Source organism: Heloderma suspectum, chromosome 1 (assembly GCF_057233095.1).
Source record: "Heloderma suspectum isolate Gila_16-S chromosome 1, 16-S_ref, whole genome shotgun sequence".
In the NCBI taxonomy this organism is placed as follows: Eukaryota; Metazoa; Chordata; class Lepidosauria; order Squamata; family Helodermatidae; genus Heloderma; species Heloderma suspectum.
The window spans coordinates 37,520,593-37,536,618 of record NC_139458.1 but is presented as its reverse complement, the minus strand read 5'-3'; the positions used below and the strand labels follow the sequence as shown (position 1 = coordinate 37,536,618).

Sequence of the window (16,026 nt, the reverse complement as noted above, 5' to 3'; positions counted from 1 at the left end):
AAAACATGGAATTGACACCGAAGTGGGGATGGTGGGTGGGTTGTGTGAATGCACAGATGACCACTCAGAGAACTACAGTTACAGGTAAGCAGCCTGTCTTTCTTCTTCGTGGTCTCTGTGCATCACTCATATGGGCGAATAACAAGCTTATGTACCAGGAGGCGGGTCAGTGTCCTCATCAAAGAACCTCTGACAGACTGTCCGGCTGAAGGAGCAGTCTCTATGAGCTTGAACATTGAGATGATAATGCTTGACAAAAGTGGAAGGGGTAGACCAAATCAAAGCCCGACAGACATCTGGTATTGACACCCCTCTCTCAAATGCCACTGATGCTGCTCCTTCTCTAGCTGAGTCGCCATCAGCAGACCAGACAAGTCCAAGCACTCCAGTTCGTAAGACAGTTTAATAACCTGGACTACCCAGGATGCTAGGCTCTGGGAGGAAACAGAGAGTCCCTTCTTATATCCCCATAACAGACGAACAAATGCTGAGATGGACAAAACGATGAAACAGATTCAAAGTGATCTTGATAGGCTGGAGCGCTGGGCAGAAAACAACAGAATGACATTTAATAGGGAGAAATGCCAAGTTCTGCACCTAGGAAAAAGAAACCAAATGCACAGTCTCAAGATGGGGGATACGTGGCTCAACAACACTACAAGCAAGAAGGATCTTGGAATTGTTGTCGATCACAAGCTGAATATGAGCCAACAATGTAGCTGCAGAAAAGGCAAATTCTATTTGGGGCTGCATTAATAGAAGTATAGCTGCCAAATCATGTGAAGTAGTAGTTCCCCTCTACTCAGCACTGGTTAGGCCTCATCTGGAGTACTGTGTCCAGTTCTGGGAGCCACACTTTAAGAAGGATGCAGACAAACTACAGAGGGTTCAGAGGAGGGCAGCAAAGATGATCAGGGGACTGGAAACAAAGCCCTATGAGGAGAGACTGAAAGAACTGGGCATGTTTAGCCTTGAGAAGAGAAGACTGAGGGGAGATATGATAGAGCTCTTCAGGTACTTGAAAGGTTGTCACAGAGAGGAAGGCCAGGATCTCTTCTCGATCCTCCCAGAGTGCAGGACATGGAATAATGGGCTCAAGTTACAGGAAGCCAGATTCTGGCTGAACATCAGGAAAAACATCCTGACTGTTAGAGCAATACGACAATGGAACCAATGACCTAGGGAGGTAGTGGGCTCTCCCACACTGGAAGCATTCAAGATGAAGCTGGACAGCCATCTGTCAGGGATGCTTTGACTTGGATTCCTGCATTGAGTGGGGGGAGGGTTGGACTCAATGGTCTTATAGGCCCCTTCCAACCCTACCATTCTATGATTCTATGACTCTGTTCTAGCTTTGTAGAATGCCAGAGCCCTGCGAACGTCTAAGGTGTGCAGTGTCTTCTTAAGTGCTGTCGAGGGCGAGGCAAAAAAGGCAGGAAGAACTATTTTGTTGTTCAGTCATTAAGTCTTGGCCGACTCTTCGTGACCCCATGGACCATAGCACGCCAGGCCTTCCTGTCCTCTGCTCTCTCCCGGAGTGTGCTCAACTTCATATTCATTGCGTCGGTGATGCTATCTAGCCATCCCATCCTCTGCCGTCCCCTTCTCCTTTTGCCTTCAATCTTTCCCAGCATCAGGGCCTTTTCCAGTGACTTTTCTCTTCACATTTGGTGGCCAAAATATTTGAGCTTCAGTATCTGTCCTTCCAATGAGCAGTTAGGGTTGATTTCCTTTAGGATTGACTGATTTGGCCTCCTTGCAGTCCAGGGGACTCGTAAGAGTCTTCTCCAGCACCACAGTTCGAAAGCATCAATGCTTCGGCGCTCAGCCTTCCTTATAGTCCAGCTCTCACAGCCATACGTTACTACTGGGAAAACCATAGCTTTGATTATTCAGACCTTTGTCGGCAAGGTGATGTCTCTGCTTCTTACTATGCTGTCTAGGTTTGCCATAGCTTTCCTCCCAAGGAGCAAGCGTCTTTTCATTTCATGGCTACAGTCACCGTCTGCGGTGATCTTGGAGCCCAAGAAAATAAAATCTGTCACTGCTTCCATTTCTTCCTCTTCTATATGCCAGGAAGTGATGGGGCCAGATGCCATGACCTTAGTTTTGTTAATGTTGAGTTTCAAACCCGCTTTTGCATTCTCCACTTTCACCCTCCACAAGAGGCTCTTTAGATCCTCTTCGCTTTCTGCCATTAGGGTGGTATCATCTGCGTATCTGAAGTTGTTGATAATTCTCCCGGCAATCTTAATTCCGACCTCTGATTCATCCAACCCGGCGTTTCTCATGATGTACTCTGCATATAAGATAAATAAGCAGGGCGACAATATGCAGCTTTGTCGTACTCCTTTCCCAATTTTGAACCACTCGGTTGTTCCATGTCCGGTTCTTACTGTTGCTTCTTGACCCTCATACAGGTTTCTCAGGAGACAGGTAAGGTGGTCTGGTACTCCCATCTCTTTCAGAATTTGCCACAGTTTGTTGTGATCCACACAATCAAAGGCTTTAGCATAGTCACTGAAGCAGAAATAGACGTTTTTCTGGAATTCTCTTGCTTTCGCCATGATCCAGCAAATGTTGGTGATTGGATCTCTAGTTCCTCTGCCTCTTCGGAACCCAGCTTGTACTTCCGGTAGTTCTTGGTTCACATACTGCTGAAGCCTAGCTTGTAGGATTTTGAGCATAACCTTGCTGGCATGTGAAATGAGCGCAATTGTGTGGTAGTTTGAACACTTTTTGGCATTGCCCTTCTTTGGAATTGGAATGTAAACTGACCTTTTCCAGTCTTGTGGCCACTGTTGAGTGTTCCAAATTTGTTGGCATATTGAGTGCAGCACTTTAACAGCATCATCTTTTAGGATTTTAAATAGCTCAGCTGGAATACTGTCATCTCCGCTAGCTTTGTTGTTACTAATGCTTCCTAAGGCCCACTTGACTTCACTCTCGAGGATGTCCGGCTCAAGTTCAGTGACTGCACTATCTTGGCTATCAGGGACATTAAGATCTTTCCTGTATAGTTCTTCTGTGTATTCTTTCCACCTCTTCTTAATCTCATCTGCTTCTGTTAGGTCTCTGCCTTCTTTGTCCTTTATCATGCCCATCTTTGCACAAAACATTCCCTTGATATCTCCAATTTTCTTGAAAAGATCTCTAGTCTTTCCCATTCTGTTGTTTTCCTCGATTTCTTTGCATTGTTCATTTAAGAAGGCCTTCTTGTCTCTCCTTGCTATTCTCTGGAACTCTGCATTCAGTTGGATATATCTTCCCCTTTCTCCCTTGCTTTTCGCTTCCCTTCTTTCCTCAGCTACTTGTAAAGCCTTCAGACGGCCACTTTGCTTCCTTGCATTTCTTTTTCTTTGGGATGGATTTAGTTGCTGCCTCCTGAACAATGTTACGGACCTCCACCCATAGTTCCTCAGGCACTCTGTCTATCAGGTCTAATCCCTTAAATCTATTCCTCACCTCCACTGTATATTCATACGGGATATGATTTAGGTCATACCTGAATGGTTTAGTGGTTTTCCCTACATTCTTCGATTTAAGCTGAATTTTTGCGAGAAGCAGCTCATGATCTGAGCCACAGTCAGCTCCGGGTCTTGTTTTACTGATAGAGCTTCTCCATCTTTGACTGCAAAGGACATAATCAATCTGATTTCGATATTGACCATCTAGTGATGTCCATGTGTAGAATCACCTCTTGCGCTGTTGGAAAAGAGTGTTTGCTATGATCAGCGTGTTCTCTTGGCAAAACTCTATTAGCCTTTGTCCTGCTTCATTTTGTACACCAAGGCCATGCTTACCTGTTATCCCGGTGATTTCTTGACTTCCTGCTTTAGCATTCCAATCCCCTATGATGAAGAGGACATCTTTTTTTGGTGTTAGTTCTCGAAGGTGTTGTAGGTCTTCATAGAACCGATCAACCTCAGCTTCTTCGGCCTCAGTGGTTGGGGCATAGACTTGAATTACTGTGATGTTGAATGGTTTGCCTTGGATTCATACTGAGATCATTCTGTCATTTTTGAGATTGTACCCCAGTACTGCTTTTCCCACCCTTTTGTTGACTATGAGTGCTACTCCATTTCTTCTACGGGATTCTTGCCCACAGTAGTAGATATGATGGTCACCTGAATTAAATTCGCCCATGCTTGTCCATTTTAGTTCTCTGATTCCCAAGTTGTCGATGTTCAGTCTTGCCATCTCATGTTTGACCACCTCCAGCTTACCTTGCTTCATTGATCTTACATTCCAGGTTCCTAAACAATATTGTTCTTTACAGCATCGGATTTTCTTTTCACCACCAGACACATCCACAGCTGAGTGTCCTTTCGGCTTTGGCCCAGCTGCTTCACTCTTTCTGGTGCTACTTGGAAATACCCTCTGCTCTTCCCCCATAGTACATTGGACACCTTCCGACCTGAGGGGCTCATCTTCCGGCGTCATCTCTTTTAGCCTTGTGATACATTCCATGGGGTTTTCTTGGCAAGAATACTGGAGTGGGTTGCCATTTCCTTCTCCAGTGGACCACATTTTGTCAGAACTCTTCGCCATGACCTTTTCGTCTTTGGTGGCCCTGCATGGCATAGCTTATGGCTTCACTGAGTTACGCAAGCCCCTTCGCCACAACAAGGCAGTGATCCATGAAGGGGAGGAAGAACTATATCCTGACCCAAATGAAAGCTTGAAACAACTTTAGGCAGTAAAGCAATGTCCAGACCAAGAATTACTTTGTCCTTATGAAAACGCAGGTATGGAGCGTCCACTCTAAGGGCACATAGCTCTCTCCAGCGCTGGGCCGAGGTAATGGCCACTAAAAACACTACTTTCAGAGAGAGAAGCTGAAGATCTGCCGTAGCATGCGGCACTAAAGGTTTTCTGGTAAGTGCATGTAGCACCACCAATACACTCCATGCTGGTACTGGAGGTTTCACAGGAGGGGGCAGATTTCTAACTCCCCTCAAAAACTGATGAACCAGAGGATACGAAAAAACAAACAAGCCGTTGTCAACAGGACAGGCAGCCAAAATGGCTGCTATATAAACTTGGAGAGAGGAATACTTAAGTCCTTGTTCATGGAGCATGAATACAAAATTGAGTATGTCCTGTATAGTACATTGGGCAGGGTCAAAATAATTGTCCTTGGCAAAAAACGTAAAATGCGCCCACTTACTCACATAAGATTTCCTGGTGGCAGGTTTCCTAGCTGCTTCAAGAACAGACTGAAGAGGTGCAAGTAAGTTTATTCTCTCTAAAGCCAGATCCTCCGTGCTGTAAGACGCAAGGTAAGTGGGTCTAGATGTCTCACCTTGCCTCCATCTCTGGAGAGCAGGGTCAGTATCAATAGGAGCTGAAGATACTCCCCTCTGGCCTGGCACAGTAGTCTGGCAAACCACGGCTGCCTCAGCCACCATGGCACGATCAAAATGCCATCCACGCAGTCCCTCTCCATCTTTGCCACCACCCTGGTGAGGAGCGGAAAGGGGGGAAACGTGTAAAGAAAACTTCCGTTCCAGTCCCTTGTAAACATGTCTCCTAGGAACTGTGCACCTCTGCTTGCTCAGCTGCAGAATATCTCGCACGCAGCATTCTCCTCCGAAGCAAACAAGTCTATGGCAGGGCGACCCAATCGACTGAACAGCCAGTTGCGTATGCTCATCTTGGTTCCCATTCGTGGGATATTGGAAGAGAGCAACTGAGGTGGTCCACCCAACAGTTGTCTTTGCCTGGCACATGAATTGCAGTAAGGACAATCCTTCGAGCAATGCACCACTCCAGGTATCATGGCCCAGGCATCATGAGATGAAGTAACGGTATCGAGTGGGTCCCTCCTTGTTTGTTCAGGTAATACACAATTGTCATGTTCTTGGATGCAATTTGAATATGACAGTTGCGAATGACCTCCTCTAATGCCCTCAGAGTCTTGTCGACACTGAGAAGTTCCAAAACATTGGTGTGGCTGCTGGCTTTGTTCTCCAGCCTCAGCCCATGAATCGAGAGATCCCCACAATGAGCATCCCACCCTTGTAGAGAGGCATCCATCATAACAAGCCATGTTAGAGTAGGATGCTGGAAAGGTGTGCTCTGTATGAGGTTGGGCAGCACTGTCCACCACCGAAGCAAAGCCTTTACTACAGTAGGGAGGCGCAGGTGGACTTTTTGCGCTCTTGTTGAAGGTCGAGGGACCTTATAAACCAGTTCTGTAGCATTCTCATGCAAAGACGGGCATAGTGTACCACTGCTGTCAAAGCTGCCTTCAACCCCAGCAACTTCTGTACTGTGTAAGCAGTCATAGAATCATAGAATAGTATAGCAGGGTTGGAAGGGGCCTGTAAGACCATTGAGTCCAACCCCCTGGTACATGGGGGCTGAATATCAGTAGCCAGCTCCACCAACATTCGCACACGATCCCGAGGCAGGAACGCTTGACCTCTGACAGAGTCTATGGATGCTCCAATGAACTAGATAACTCTGGTTGGATTCAAAACTGAGGGCGTGTTTCCACACTATTGGCTTCGCTTTGTTTGCAACTTGGTTGTGGTATTTCCCCAATCGCATCTTCTCCTTTTCCTGTTTCCACAGCCCTCTGTAGCCTGGGGCTTATCATCACTGTAGCCTGGGGCTCTGTTCTGTTTCCACTGAGCTCTAATCGAATTATTTTCTTGATGGTTGGGTGGAGTCTGAGTGGAGACTGGGTTGGGTCTTTTTACCTCATCAGTGTTCCTGCCTCCTTGGCTGTGTTTCCAGGACAACAGAAGGAGAAGCTAATGGAGGAGTACCAGATTTTTAAAAAGGAATCGGCTTTGCTGTGAAAAGAGGTTTCCTCCCTCTCCCCTCCTTTCTCCTGTCCCCTGAAAGTCCAGATGCACCTGCAATTCAGGAGCAAACCTCACTGAGCACAGTGGGAGTTTCTTCCAAGGAGACACACACATGTTTGTGCTGGGAAAGGGGTGGGGGAGAACACAAAGCGGGAAACCAGCCCCCATTTTAACCCAGACAGTGGTACAGGGATGAGGGGTTCAGATTTGTTAGGCACCGGGGAATGTTTTGGGACAAGCCAGGACTGTACAAGAGGGACAGGCTCCACTTGAACCAAAATGGAACCAGACTGCTGGCGCTAAACATAAAAAGGGTGGCAGAGCAGCTTTTAAACTAAACCCTGGGGGAAAGCTGACAGGAGCTGGGAAGTATCTGGTTCTGGTTAAAACATCCCAAAGGGATGAAGATGAAAATGTTTTTGATTGCCCAAATGTAGAAGGGGAGGAAATAGGCCAGGAGTATATGGCAGAACATAATAGCCAATCAAGGGGCCAATGTCCCATAACAAGAGATGCACACGCCAGAGGCATCTGCGGAGGGATACCGTGTATAGGTGTTTTTATGCAAATGCTAATAGCCTCCAAGCCAAAATGGGAGAATTGGAGTGCTTAATTTTAAAGGAAAACCTGGATATAGTGGGCATTACAGAAACTTGGTGGAGCGGAGAGAACCAGTAGGATACAGTCATCTCTGGTTATAAAGTCTATAGGAAGGACAGGGAAGGGCATACTGTGAGAGGTGTTGCCCTGTATGTCAAAGAGGGCATAGTGTCGAGTGGACTAGAACACCTAAAAGGGGTAGGCTCTTCCACAGAAGTACTGTGGGTGACAATACCAGGCTCTCAAACTAATTTAGTGCTAGGGACATGCTATCGTCCCTCAGACCAGAATGCTCAGAGTGACCTTTAGATGGAAAACGAAATCAGGGAGGCCTCCAAACAAGGAAGTGTTGTAATACTGGGCGACTTCAATTACCCCCACATTGATTGGATGAATGCATGTTCCAGCCATGACAAAGAGATTAAATTTCTCGATGCCCTAAACGATTGTGCCCTAAAACAGTTGATCATGGAACTGACCAGAGGGGAGGCAACCTTGGATTTAATCCTAAGTGGTGTCACCCAGGACCTAGTACAAGTTCTAAATGTTGTGAACCATTTGGAAATACTGATCAGAGCGCTATCAGATTTAATATATATTTCAGTGGAAAATTGCCCAGGAAGTCCAACACAGTCACCTTTGACTTCAAAAGAGGACACTTCTCTGAAATGAGGGAACTGGTGAAAAGGAAGTTAAAAGGGGGAGTCAAGAGGATTAAATCCCTTCAGAATGCTTGGAGATTACCTGAAACCACAATAATAGAAGCCCAGCTAAAATGTACAGCACAGGTTAGGAAAGGCAGCACCAAGTCCAAGAGGTCGCCAGCATAGTTAACGAACAGTGCTAAAGGAGCTATCAGAGAAAAGAGAGCTTGCTTCAGAAAATGGAAGTCTTGCCCAAGTGTGGAAAACAAAAGGGAGCACAAGCTTGCACAAAGGTGATGCAAGCAGACAATAAGAGATGCAAAAAAAAAGCCTTTTGAAGAGCATATCGCTAACAACATCAAGGCCAACAATAAAGAATTATTTAAATATATCAGAAGTAGAAAACCAACTAGGGAGGCACTTTGGATCATTGGATGACAATGGAATTAAAGGAGTACTGAAGGAGGGCAAGGAGATTGCAGAGAAGCTGAATGAATTATTTTCATCCATCTTCACTGCAGAAGATATAGGACAGATACCTGTACCTGAACTAATGTTTTCAGGAAGGGAGTCTGAGGAAGTGAGGCAAATAGTGGTGACAAAAGAGGAAGTTCTCAACCGTATTGATAAGTTGAAAGCAAATAAATCACTGGGCCCAGATGATATCAATCCCAGAGTTCTCAAAAAACTCCAATATGAAATTGCTGATCTTCTAACCAAAATATGCAACATGTCCCTAAGAGCAGCCTCTGTACTAGAGGACTGGAAGATGGCCAATGTAACACCAATATTCAAAAAGGGATCCAACGGGGATCCAAGAAATTACAGGCCCGCTAGCTTAACATCTGTTCTGGGTAACTTGGTTGAAGGCATTATTAAAGATAAAATTAGTAAGCATATAGAAGGACAAGCCCTGCTGAAAAAGAATCAACACGGCCTCTGCAAACGTAAGTCCTGTCTCACTAACCTTTTAGAGTTATTTGAGAGTATCAGTAAACATATAGACAGGGGTGATCTGGTAGACATTGTTTACTTGGACAACTAAAGGACAACTAAAATGATCAAGGGGCTGGAGCATTTCCCCTATGAGAGAAGGTTACAACAGGTGGGATTGCTTAGCTTGGAAAAAAAGGAGGCTAAGGGGAGACATGATAGAGGTGTACAAAATTATTTATGGTGTGGAGAATGTGGATGGGGAGACATTTGTTTCCCTCTCTCAAAATACTAGAACCCGGGGTCATCCTATGAAGCTGATTGGTGGGAGATTCAGGACAGATAAAAAGAAGTAGTTCTTCACACAGCGCATAGTTAAACTTATGGAATTCTCTACCACAGGATGTAGTGGTAGCCAACAATTTGGATGTCTTTAAAGGGGGACAAATTCCTGGAGGAAAAGGTTATCAATGGCTGCTAGTCCTGATGGCTATGTGCTACCTCCAAAACCAGAGGCAGTGAGCCTATGTACACCAGTTGCTGGGGGATATGGGTGGGACGGTACTGTTGTGCTCATGCCTTGCTTGTAGGTTCCTGGTTGACAGCTGTTTGGCCACTGTGTGAACAGAATGCTGGACTAGATGGACCCTTGGTCTGAACCAGCATGGCTCTTCTTATGTTATGTTCTTATGCATTATATGTATCTGAGGGCTGGCTTGAATAGATATACTATTAGTATGGTGATCTGATAATTCAGATGTTCTTTCTTTTCCATGCATCACTGCCTACACAGCAACTGCTTTATGGCCAGGAATATTCAGGTTCTGTATTCATTAAAGCCTCAGAACAGAACAAACATTCTTTATTAAGCATTACTATGTTGGGGAACAGTATATATATTTATAAATCCAGAGCTACAGTAACAGACTGCTCTGTTCTGTAATGGAGTTATATTTTCAGTAGATGCAAAATGACATCACAGTGTAAGTCTCCTATAAAGGCCAGTCATGAATTCGTTACTGATTTAACATCTAATTGAATCCATTAAAACAAAAAGCAACATATTTTAAAGCACAAACAGGCTGATGTTTCAGTTATACAAGGTTTCATTTTGTTAGTTGCTTTAGTGAAAATATATCCTATTAATAGCCAATGTATTGCAAAGACAATTGCAAGTCTTAAGAAGATTGTTTATTCATTCACTTTAATTGTGTTGTTTTTCAGCTGCTATAGACTGTTCAGTACCAAAAAGCAGGTTAAACAGCATAAAATGTAAGTATTTCCATAAGTATTTCCTTTGAGGTAATCATTTTTTTAAAAAATTCTCAGTGTATACCATGATTTTTTTTAGCAACAACTGTCCTGAGTTTTATGGTTTAAACGGTAAGGCAGGAAAATCTAGTTCCATTCTTGCCCTGCAGAGTACACAACCCATCCACCCACCACCAGCACAATACATTTCCATCATTTTCTGACACCCATTAAGAGCTCCTTTTAGCTTTTGTTTCTTAGTTTTTCTCCCCCTCACGTCTAATCCTTGAGCTGGGTGGGGTCAAGCAAGTCTGGTTTAAATTCTGGCCTACAAGACTAGACCAACTGCACTCTTTCACAGATCTGACTACACAATCTCTTCCAAAACATGCTTCAGTTAGAAAGTTAGGGTCCTTCCCAAGTGATTAAAGGAGTTTTTTGTTCGTGTGATACTCACAATAGCTTAGAGCCATCTGCACAATATCCCATTCCCATCTTAAAAGGATCTGGGTGGGGAGGGCATGGCCTCATGTCTGTCTGTCTGTCTGTCTTAGACTCAGGGGAGATGTGTATTGCTGCCTTAGCTGGGGGCTGAGACAGGTTTAGAGAACAAAATTAAACCAAAGGCGTCTCAAAATGGTAGGGAGGGAGACAGGTAGCCTTGCTTTTTTAATTTTTGTAAAGGGCTATATGAGCTGTCTTGTGTTTCAGTGTTACCATTGGATATGGGAAGGGGTTGTTTAACTTTCAACTGTCTCAGCTCGTCTGGGATTGCCAGTCCCTCCAAAGCCTTTTCAGGGGAGAGTGAGGCCAACTAAGTGCCCCTCCAATGTTGACATGCCTCTTTGGCCATGCCTCTGGTATCTCTGCATTCAGTTGAATGTGTGTAAGGACGTCCAAGGGATCAGAAAACCCAATTGCCCAGGGCTCCCAATTGCATGAAATCCCCCATGTGCAAGGACATGGCCAGAGGGGTGCAGTGACATCAGGGGCATGACTATTCAGCATGGCCCCACTTCCCAGTCAATATGGGGAGGATAGTACCTGAGAAGGGCTTGTGTGCTCATTTTTCATATGCTTGCCTTTTCCTCCCTTTCTTCCCCTCCCCCTGTCCTTTTTTTCTTTTGCACTATACATCCTAGTGGCAGCTAAAGCAGAAGCCTAGGGCAAGTATGTTGAAACAATACCAATCACATTGATATATAGTTTTGTATCTTTGAATATCCCATTAGTTATAGTGACACTAACATTATACAAGAAGCAAAAGTCACATTGGCCATAAGAAAAGTTCTAAAATCCATATAAGGACAATACCTTTATTAGGTCAACCAAAACATCACATATAGTTTGACAAATAGTGTGCAAGTCGGAACTCTTCACCAGGTTATATGGTAAACAAAGGAAGTGGGTGGGGTGGACTGGTGGATGTTGAAGCCACGGAGGCTGCATTTAATTCCAGTCTTAAGATAGAATGTGGGAGGATGTAGCAGACATTCAAATTAGGCTGTTGTAGATACTGTGATGGTTTCGGGTTGTACCTATGACTGTCCCTAGGACTCTTGGAATGAAGGAACAAACAAGCAATGGTTGGCCTCCTATTTTTGAAAATATAAAATCCAGCTGTCTCCTGGATCTATCTCCATCCCAAATTATTCATTGATCACGTAACTATAAGTTATATGGTTTAAGTCAAGCAAAGATATGGGGATAAAATTATTTTAATGCATTTTCTGGCTTTTTCCTCTCTGGGCTTTTCTGCTAAAAAGCCTTCACTGTAAATACAAATTAGATGCTTTTACAACTGGCCAGTCCCCTCTGCTTCTCCTAAAGCTGGAGCCTTGAAGTGTGTGTGTGTGTGTGTGTGTGTGTGTGTGAGAGAGAGAGAGAGAGAGAGAAGGGTATGAGGCATTTTGGCAAGGGAAATGCTTTTTCCCTTCCACCTCTTCCCTTAATTCACTCATTGATTGAGAACATTACAAGGACAGTGAAAAGTCCCTTCTTCAACTGTGCTGTATGTAGCGTGGAAGTTGTTGGGTTGTCTTTTGTATTATTGTAAAATAAACATTCAGAACCCAATACAAGTATTAATAATGAATAAAGGAGAAGTAACTTTTTAATTAGCTGGAATGAAGAGGATAGGGGAGAAGAAATGAGGAGTGTGTGTGTACACACACACACACACACACACACCCCTTTTAAATGTATTGTATATTATGGAGGGAAAGGATTCTGGGTTCAGCTCTTATACTGAAAATTCTGCCAAGTATGTTGGCAGAGGCAACCTGCTCCTGAATGCTATGTGTAGGAAGGCCGGGAACAACAGGTATTCAGTGGTGAAAGAAAGGCACTCTTTACAGGCTCAGAAATTCTTGTCTTCCCATTTTCCAGGACTCAGCCCTGGTATTGAAAACAGACTCATGGACTGCTCTTGCCCTGGTGAGGTTAAGTCAGGAGACAACTCAGCAAAAGTTTGTTTTTTTAGAAGTTCTGATGTCACACAAACACAAAGGGTTCCTCAGAAAGACTAACTGAATCAGGAATGAACTGGGAGAAGGAATTATCCAGTGGTAGTGAATGTGAAGTTGATGATTTTGAAGAAGAAAATGTTTCTGAGTTGCCAGATGCGAGTTTATTTGGCTGAGTTCACGTGTACCTATGTAAACAAGTTACACAGTCCATGTGAGATTGCACAATCTAAAGAAAATCCAGTGAAGCTAGTGCTAAAAAGGGGGTTGTCAACAAAATATGGCAAATCTTGGTAACGTTTCAACCCATCATGGTATAAATTCTACTCTTGGATGAAATATAATGTAGTAGAAAGTGCTGTATTTTGCTTTGCTTTTTGCCATTTCACTGGAAAAGATGCTATTTGTGGTGAAAAAGTATTTACTCATAAATGATACAACCAGAAAAAGGCTACCAGTAATGATTTGGGGCTAAAGCTGCATAACAGAACTGCAGTCTACAAAAGGCTATCTTTTGATCAATGTTCTGTCTACCTAATTTGTACCTCAAGGAAGTGTTTGTGTAGGGACTGTAGTTTGTTTGAAAGCCTTTTTCCATATTGTAATATGAATTTGGTTAGTAAATACTTGCCTATATAAGAAATTATATCGCCTAAACAATATTTGTCAAAATCATTAAGACTTATTTCAAAGTCATTGTGTTTAGAATAGGTGAGTTAATGTGAAATATATAATTATTTCCCTTTCTGAACTCTAAGATGTGGGACAACTCGCCCACCCAGAAATGCACTTTTCCCCTCCCCCCCGCCGCTAATTTTTCCCCTCTGGTGCTGCCACTGTGTTAAAATACTCCATGTTGACATGGAAAAGAGTTAAATATTTTATGCTCTCTCTGTCTTAATACCTGTCTGCTAGGATGGGCTGGGAAACCAATAAACTTTCTTCAGTGCCTTCCTGCTTTGCTTGCTTATTTATTATTTATTCATTCATTCATTGGACTTATAGCCAATATATGACAGAAGATGTCACTGCAAGTGTTGACTGATTTGAAATTACCGTTATTAGACACGTTGTATGTGTGTCTCCAGCATTTCCTGCGAGAACACAATGGAGGAATGTACATTAACAGTTGAAGCACATTCAACTTTTAGAGTAATGATCTGAAAAATAATTAGCCTGCTGGGTGCCAAATTGTATTAGTCAAAGGAGAAAAAGAGTGCCTGCTTGTCAAATTAAAACGAATATTCCTCCTGTAATTGCACTGGATCTGTTTTCAAGATATCACACTCATTATTTTTATAACTACCTATTTCTGTGGATTCACTGTAATTCGGTGATGTGTTCATTCAGCATCTTGGAGCACTATGTGGCAACTGAAGCAGTCTTATTATCTCCAGGCAAAACCATTTTCCTATAGGCTCAACTGTTGGATATCTTAGGGGCACCAATCTTCCTTAACTTTCTCTGAGAGTTTTTATACCTCCCGCACAATGTCATAAATCGAAGGTCTCTGTAGGCCACCAGCTCATCTCAGGACTGAGGGCCATTTCCCCTATTGCACAGCAGCAAATGCAGGTTTTCCACAGAGAGGGAACCTCAACTAATTTCATTTCTGTGGTGTATGTACTCCTTTCACATTTTGTTACAGAGGAGCTCCAGATGCACTGGTTTTCTCAAATGTATAGTGTGAACTATAGACTTGATTGACATTACCCTAACACCTTGGCTCAAGAATCCGTTTTGTTCCAGAAGGCATAACCTGGAAGCTGCCAGGAACAATGTTAAGGCTCTGGAACTGCTGCAAAGGCAAAGGAATTGTAGAATGTAGTTGCTTCCTCCTTGATTAAAGAAGGTTGTTCTGTGCTTCCAGGGAAAACATGCAAATGCCTGCCTGATTACCAGCCAGCCGACGAACCCATGAGTTTACCTTTGAATTAGCCAGTCAAAAAGGGGGGAAAACAGTCCAGTCCTGACCCGCCCGCCCCCCAAGACAGGTTAGCCAGGTCAAACGCTAGCTGAGTACACTTAATGACACCTTTTTGTTTTGAAGGTTGAGTTATGCTACTCTGTATAGCAAGTTAGATAAAAAATTAATCAAGAGGCAAGGAACCTCCCTGCGCCTTCTGTTCAGTGGCCAGATTCAAACTATTGTTCCCTTTGCGTTAACCCATCTTGGGCCCATCCTCTGGTATGTGGAGCTCTTTGTTCTAAATCCTATAACAACCCTGGAGTTCAGGCAGTCAATGTTCATTCTTTTTGCGTGGGCATTCCTCATGTTCAGGAGTCTCTGTCTCTCTGGATTTATTCTTTATCTGAGAATAAATCCAGGTTTCGATTGACTTTTAATATAGTTCTTCTTGAATCTTTCCTAGCACAATTCTCTGCAATACTCTGGTTCCTATCCCATGGTTCCAAGACCAGAGTCTCCGGTTCTCCTGATCTATTTGTTCCTGATAGATCCATTTGACCCGTTTACCCAGAAAGAAAGCTTTGTCCCCTTGTAAATGCCCCTTTGGGTCCTGGGCCTTCATGCAAAGATTCCAGTCTCACGGTTGTGCGGAGGGGAGCGGGGTGTGTACAAGCCCACGTCTCATGCATGTAATGCTACCGAACCCAGCCAGTGTAGCTTACAGTGAGGAACATGTGTATTTCACGTGGGTGACCCAGGTCTGGTTTCTCAGTCCACAACTTTATCATGGCCAGAGATGAAGAATTTTCTTTGCAGTAGTGGTGGAACCATAACACCGTTTGTTGCAGTTGTTGCTCACCTGGAAATGTATACGTACAGGGAAATTCAGCCAATTCAGCAAGGCTAGAAAATAAATGGGATGAACCAGCAAGTGTGAATTCAAATCTATTCTGTCATTCCCATCCCCTGACCTCCCACACACATGCATACACATATACACCTGGAAGAAATTTGAGTTCCTGATCATTGTAGTTCCCAAGGCACAATAGGGCTGCGAACAACTGTCTTGCTTTGTGACTGATGTTTTTCTTTCTTTTTCTTAAGTGGTGCTATGATTTCTAAGGATATTACGTAATTTATATAATGCTTAATCAAACACTATATATTAACATAGCAAAGGTAGGGAAATTGTGATGCCAGTCGATGCTGTTGTGAATGTTCACCACGCTTGTCTAGTTTATAATTGAGCTTTGCATAGAAATATCACAGGCTGTACCATTTGCATTTCATGGTACTATGATGCCACTGTTTGCATTTTTCCCTCTGTACCATGTGTGTATGGGATTGTGACGGAATTTGCTCCAAGCACCGCCACCAAAATAAACCCTTTGTGTTTTATATACGTCTAG

The 16,026-nt window shown here is 43.6% G+C and overlaps 1 protein-coding gene across 2 annotated transcripts in view; it reads left to right on the top strand.

Annotated features, from left to right (window-relative positions):
* Positions 1-16,026, top strand: part of SPATA7 (spermatogenesis associated 7) — a 90,278-nt gene that overhangs the window by 38,773 nt on the left and 35,479 nt on the right. For both annotated transcript variants that reach the window (XM_084841192.1, XM_084841184.1), the window contains one exon: positions 10,217-10,264. In XM_084841192.1, coding sequence (XP_084697318.1) covers positions 10,217-10,264 — 48 coding nt within the window. The remainder of the gene's footprint in view (positions 1-10,216; positions 10,265-16,026) is intronic.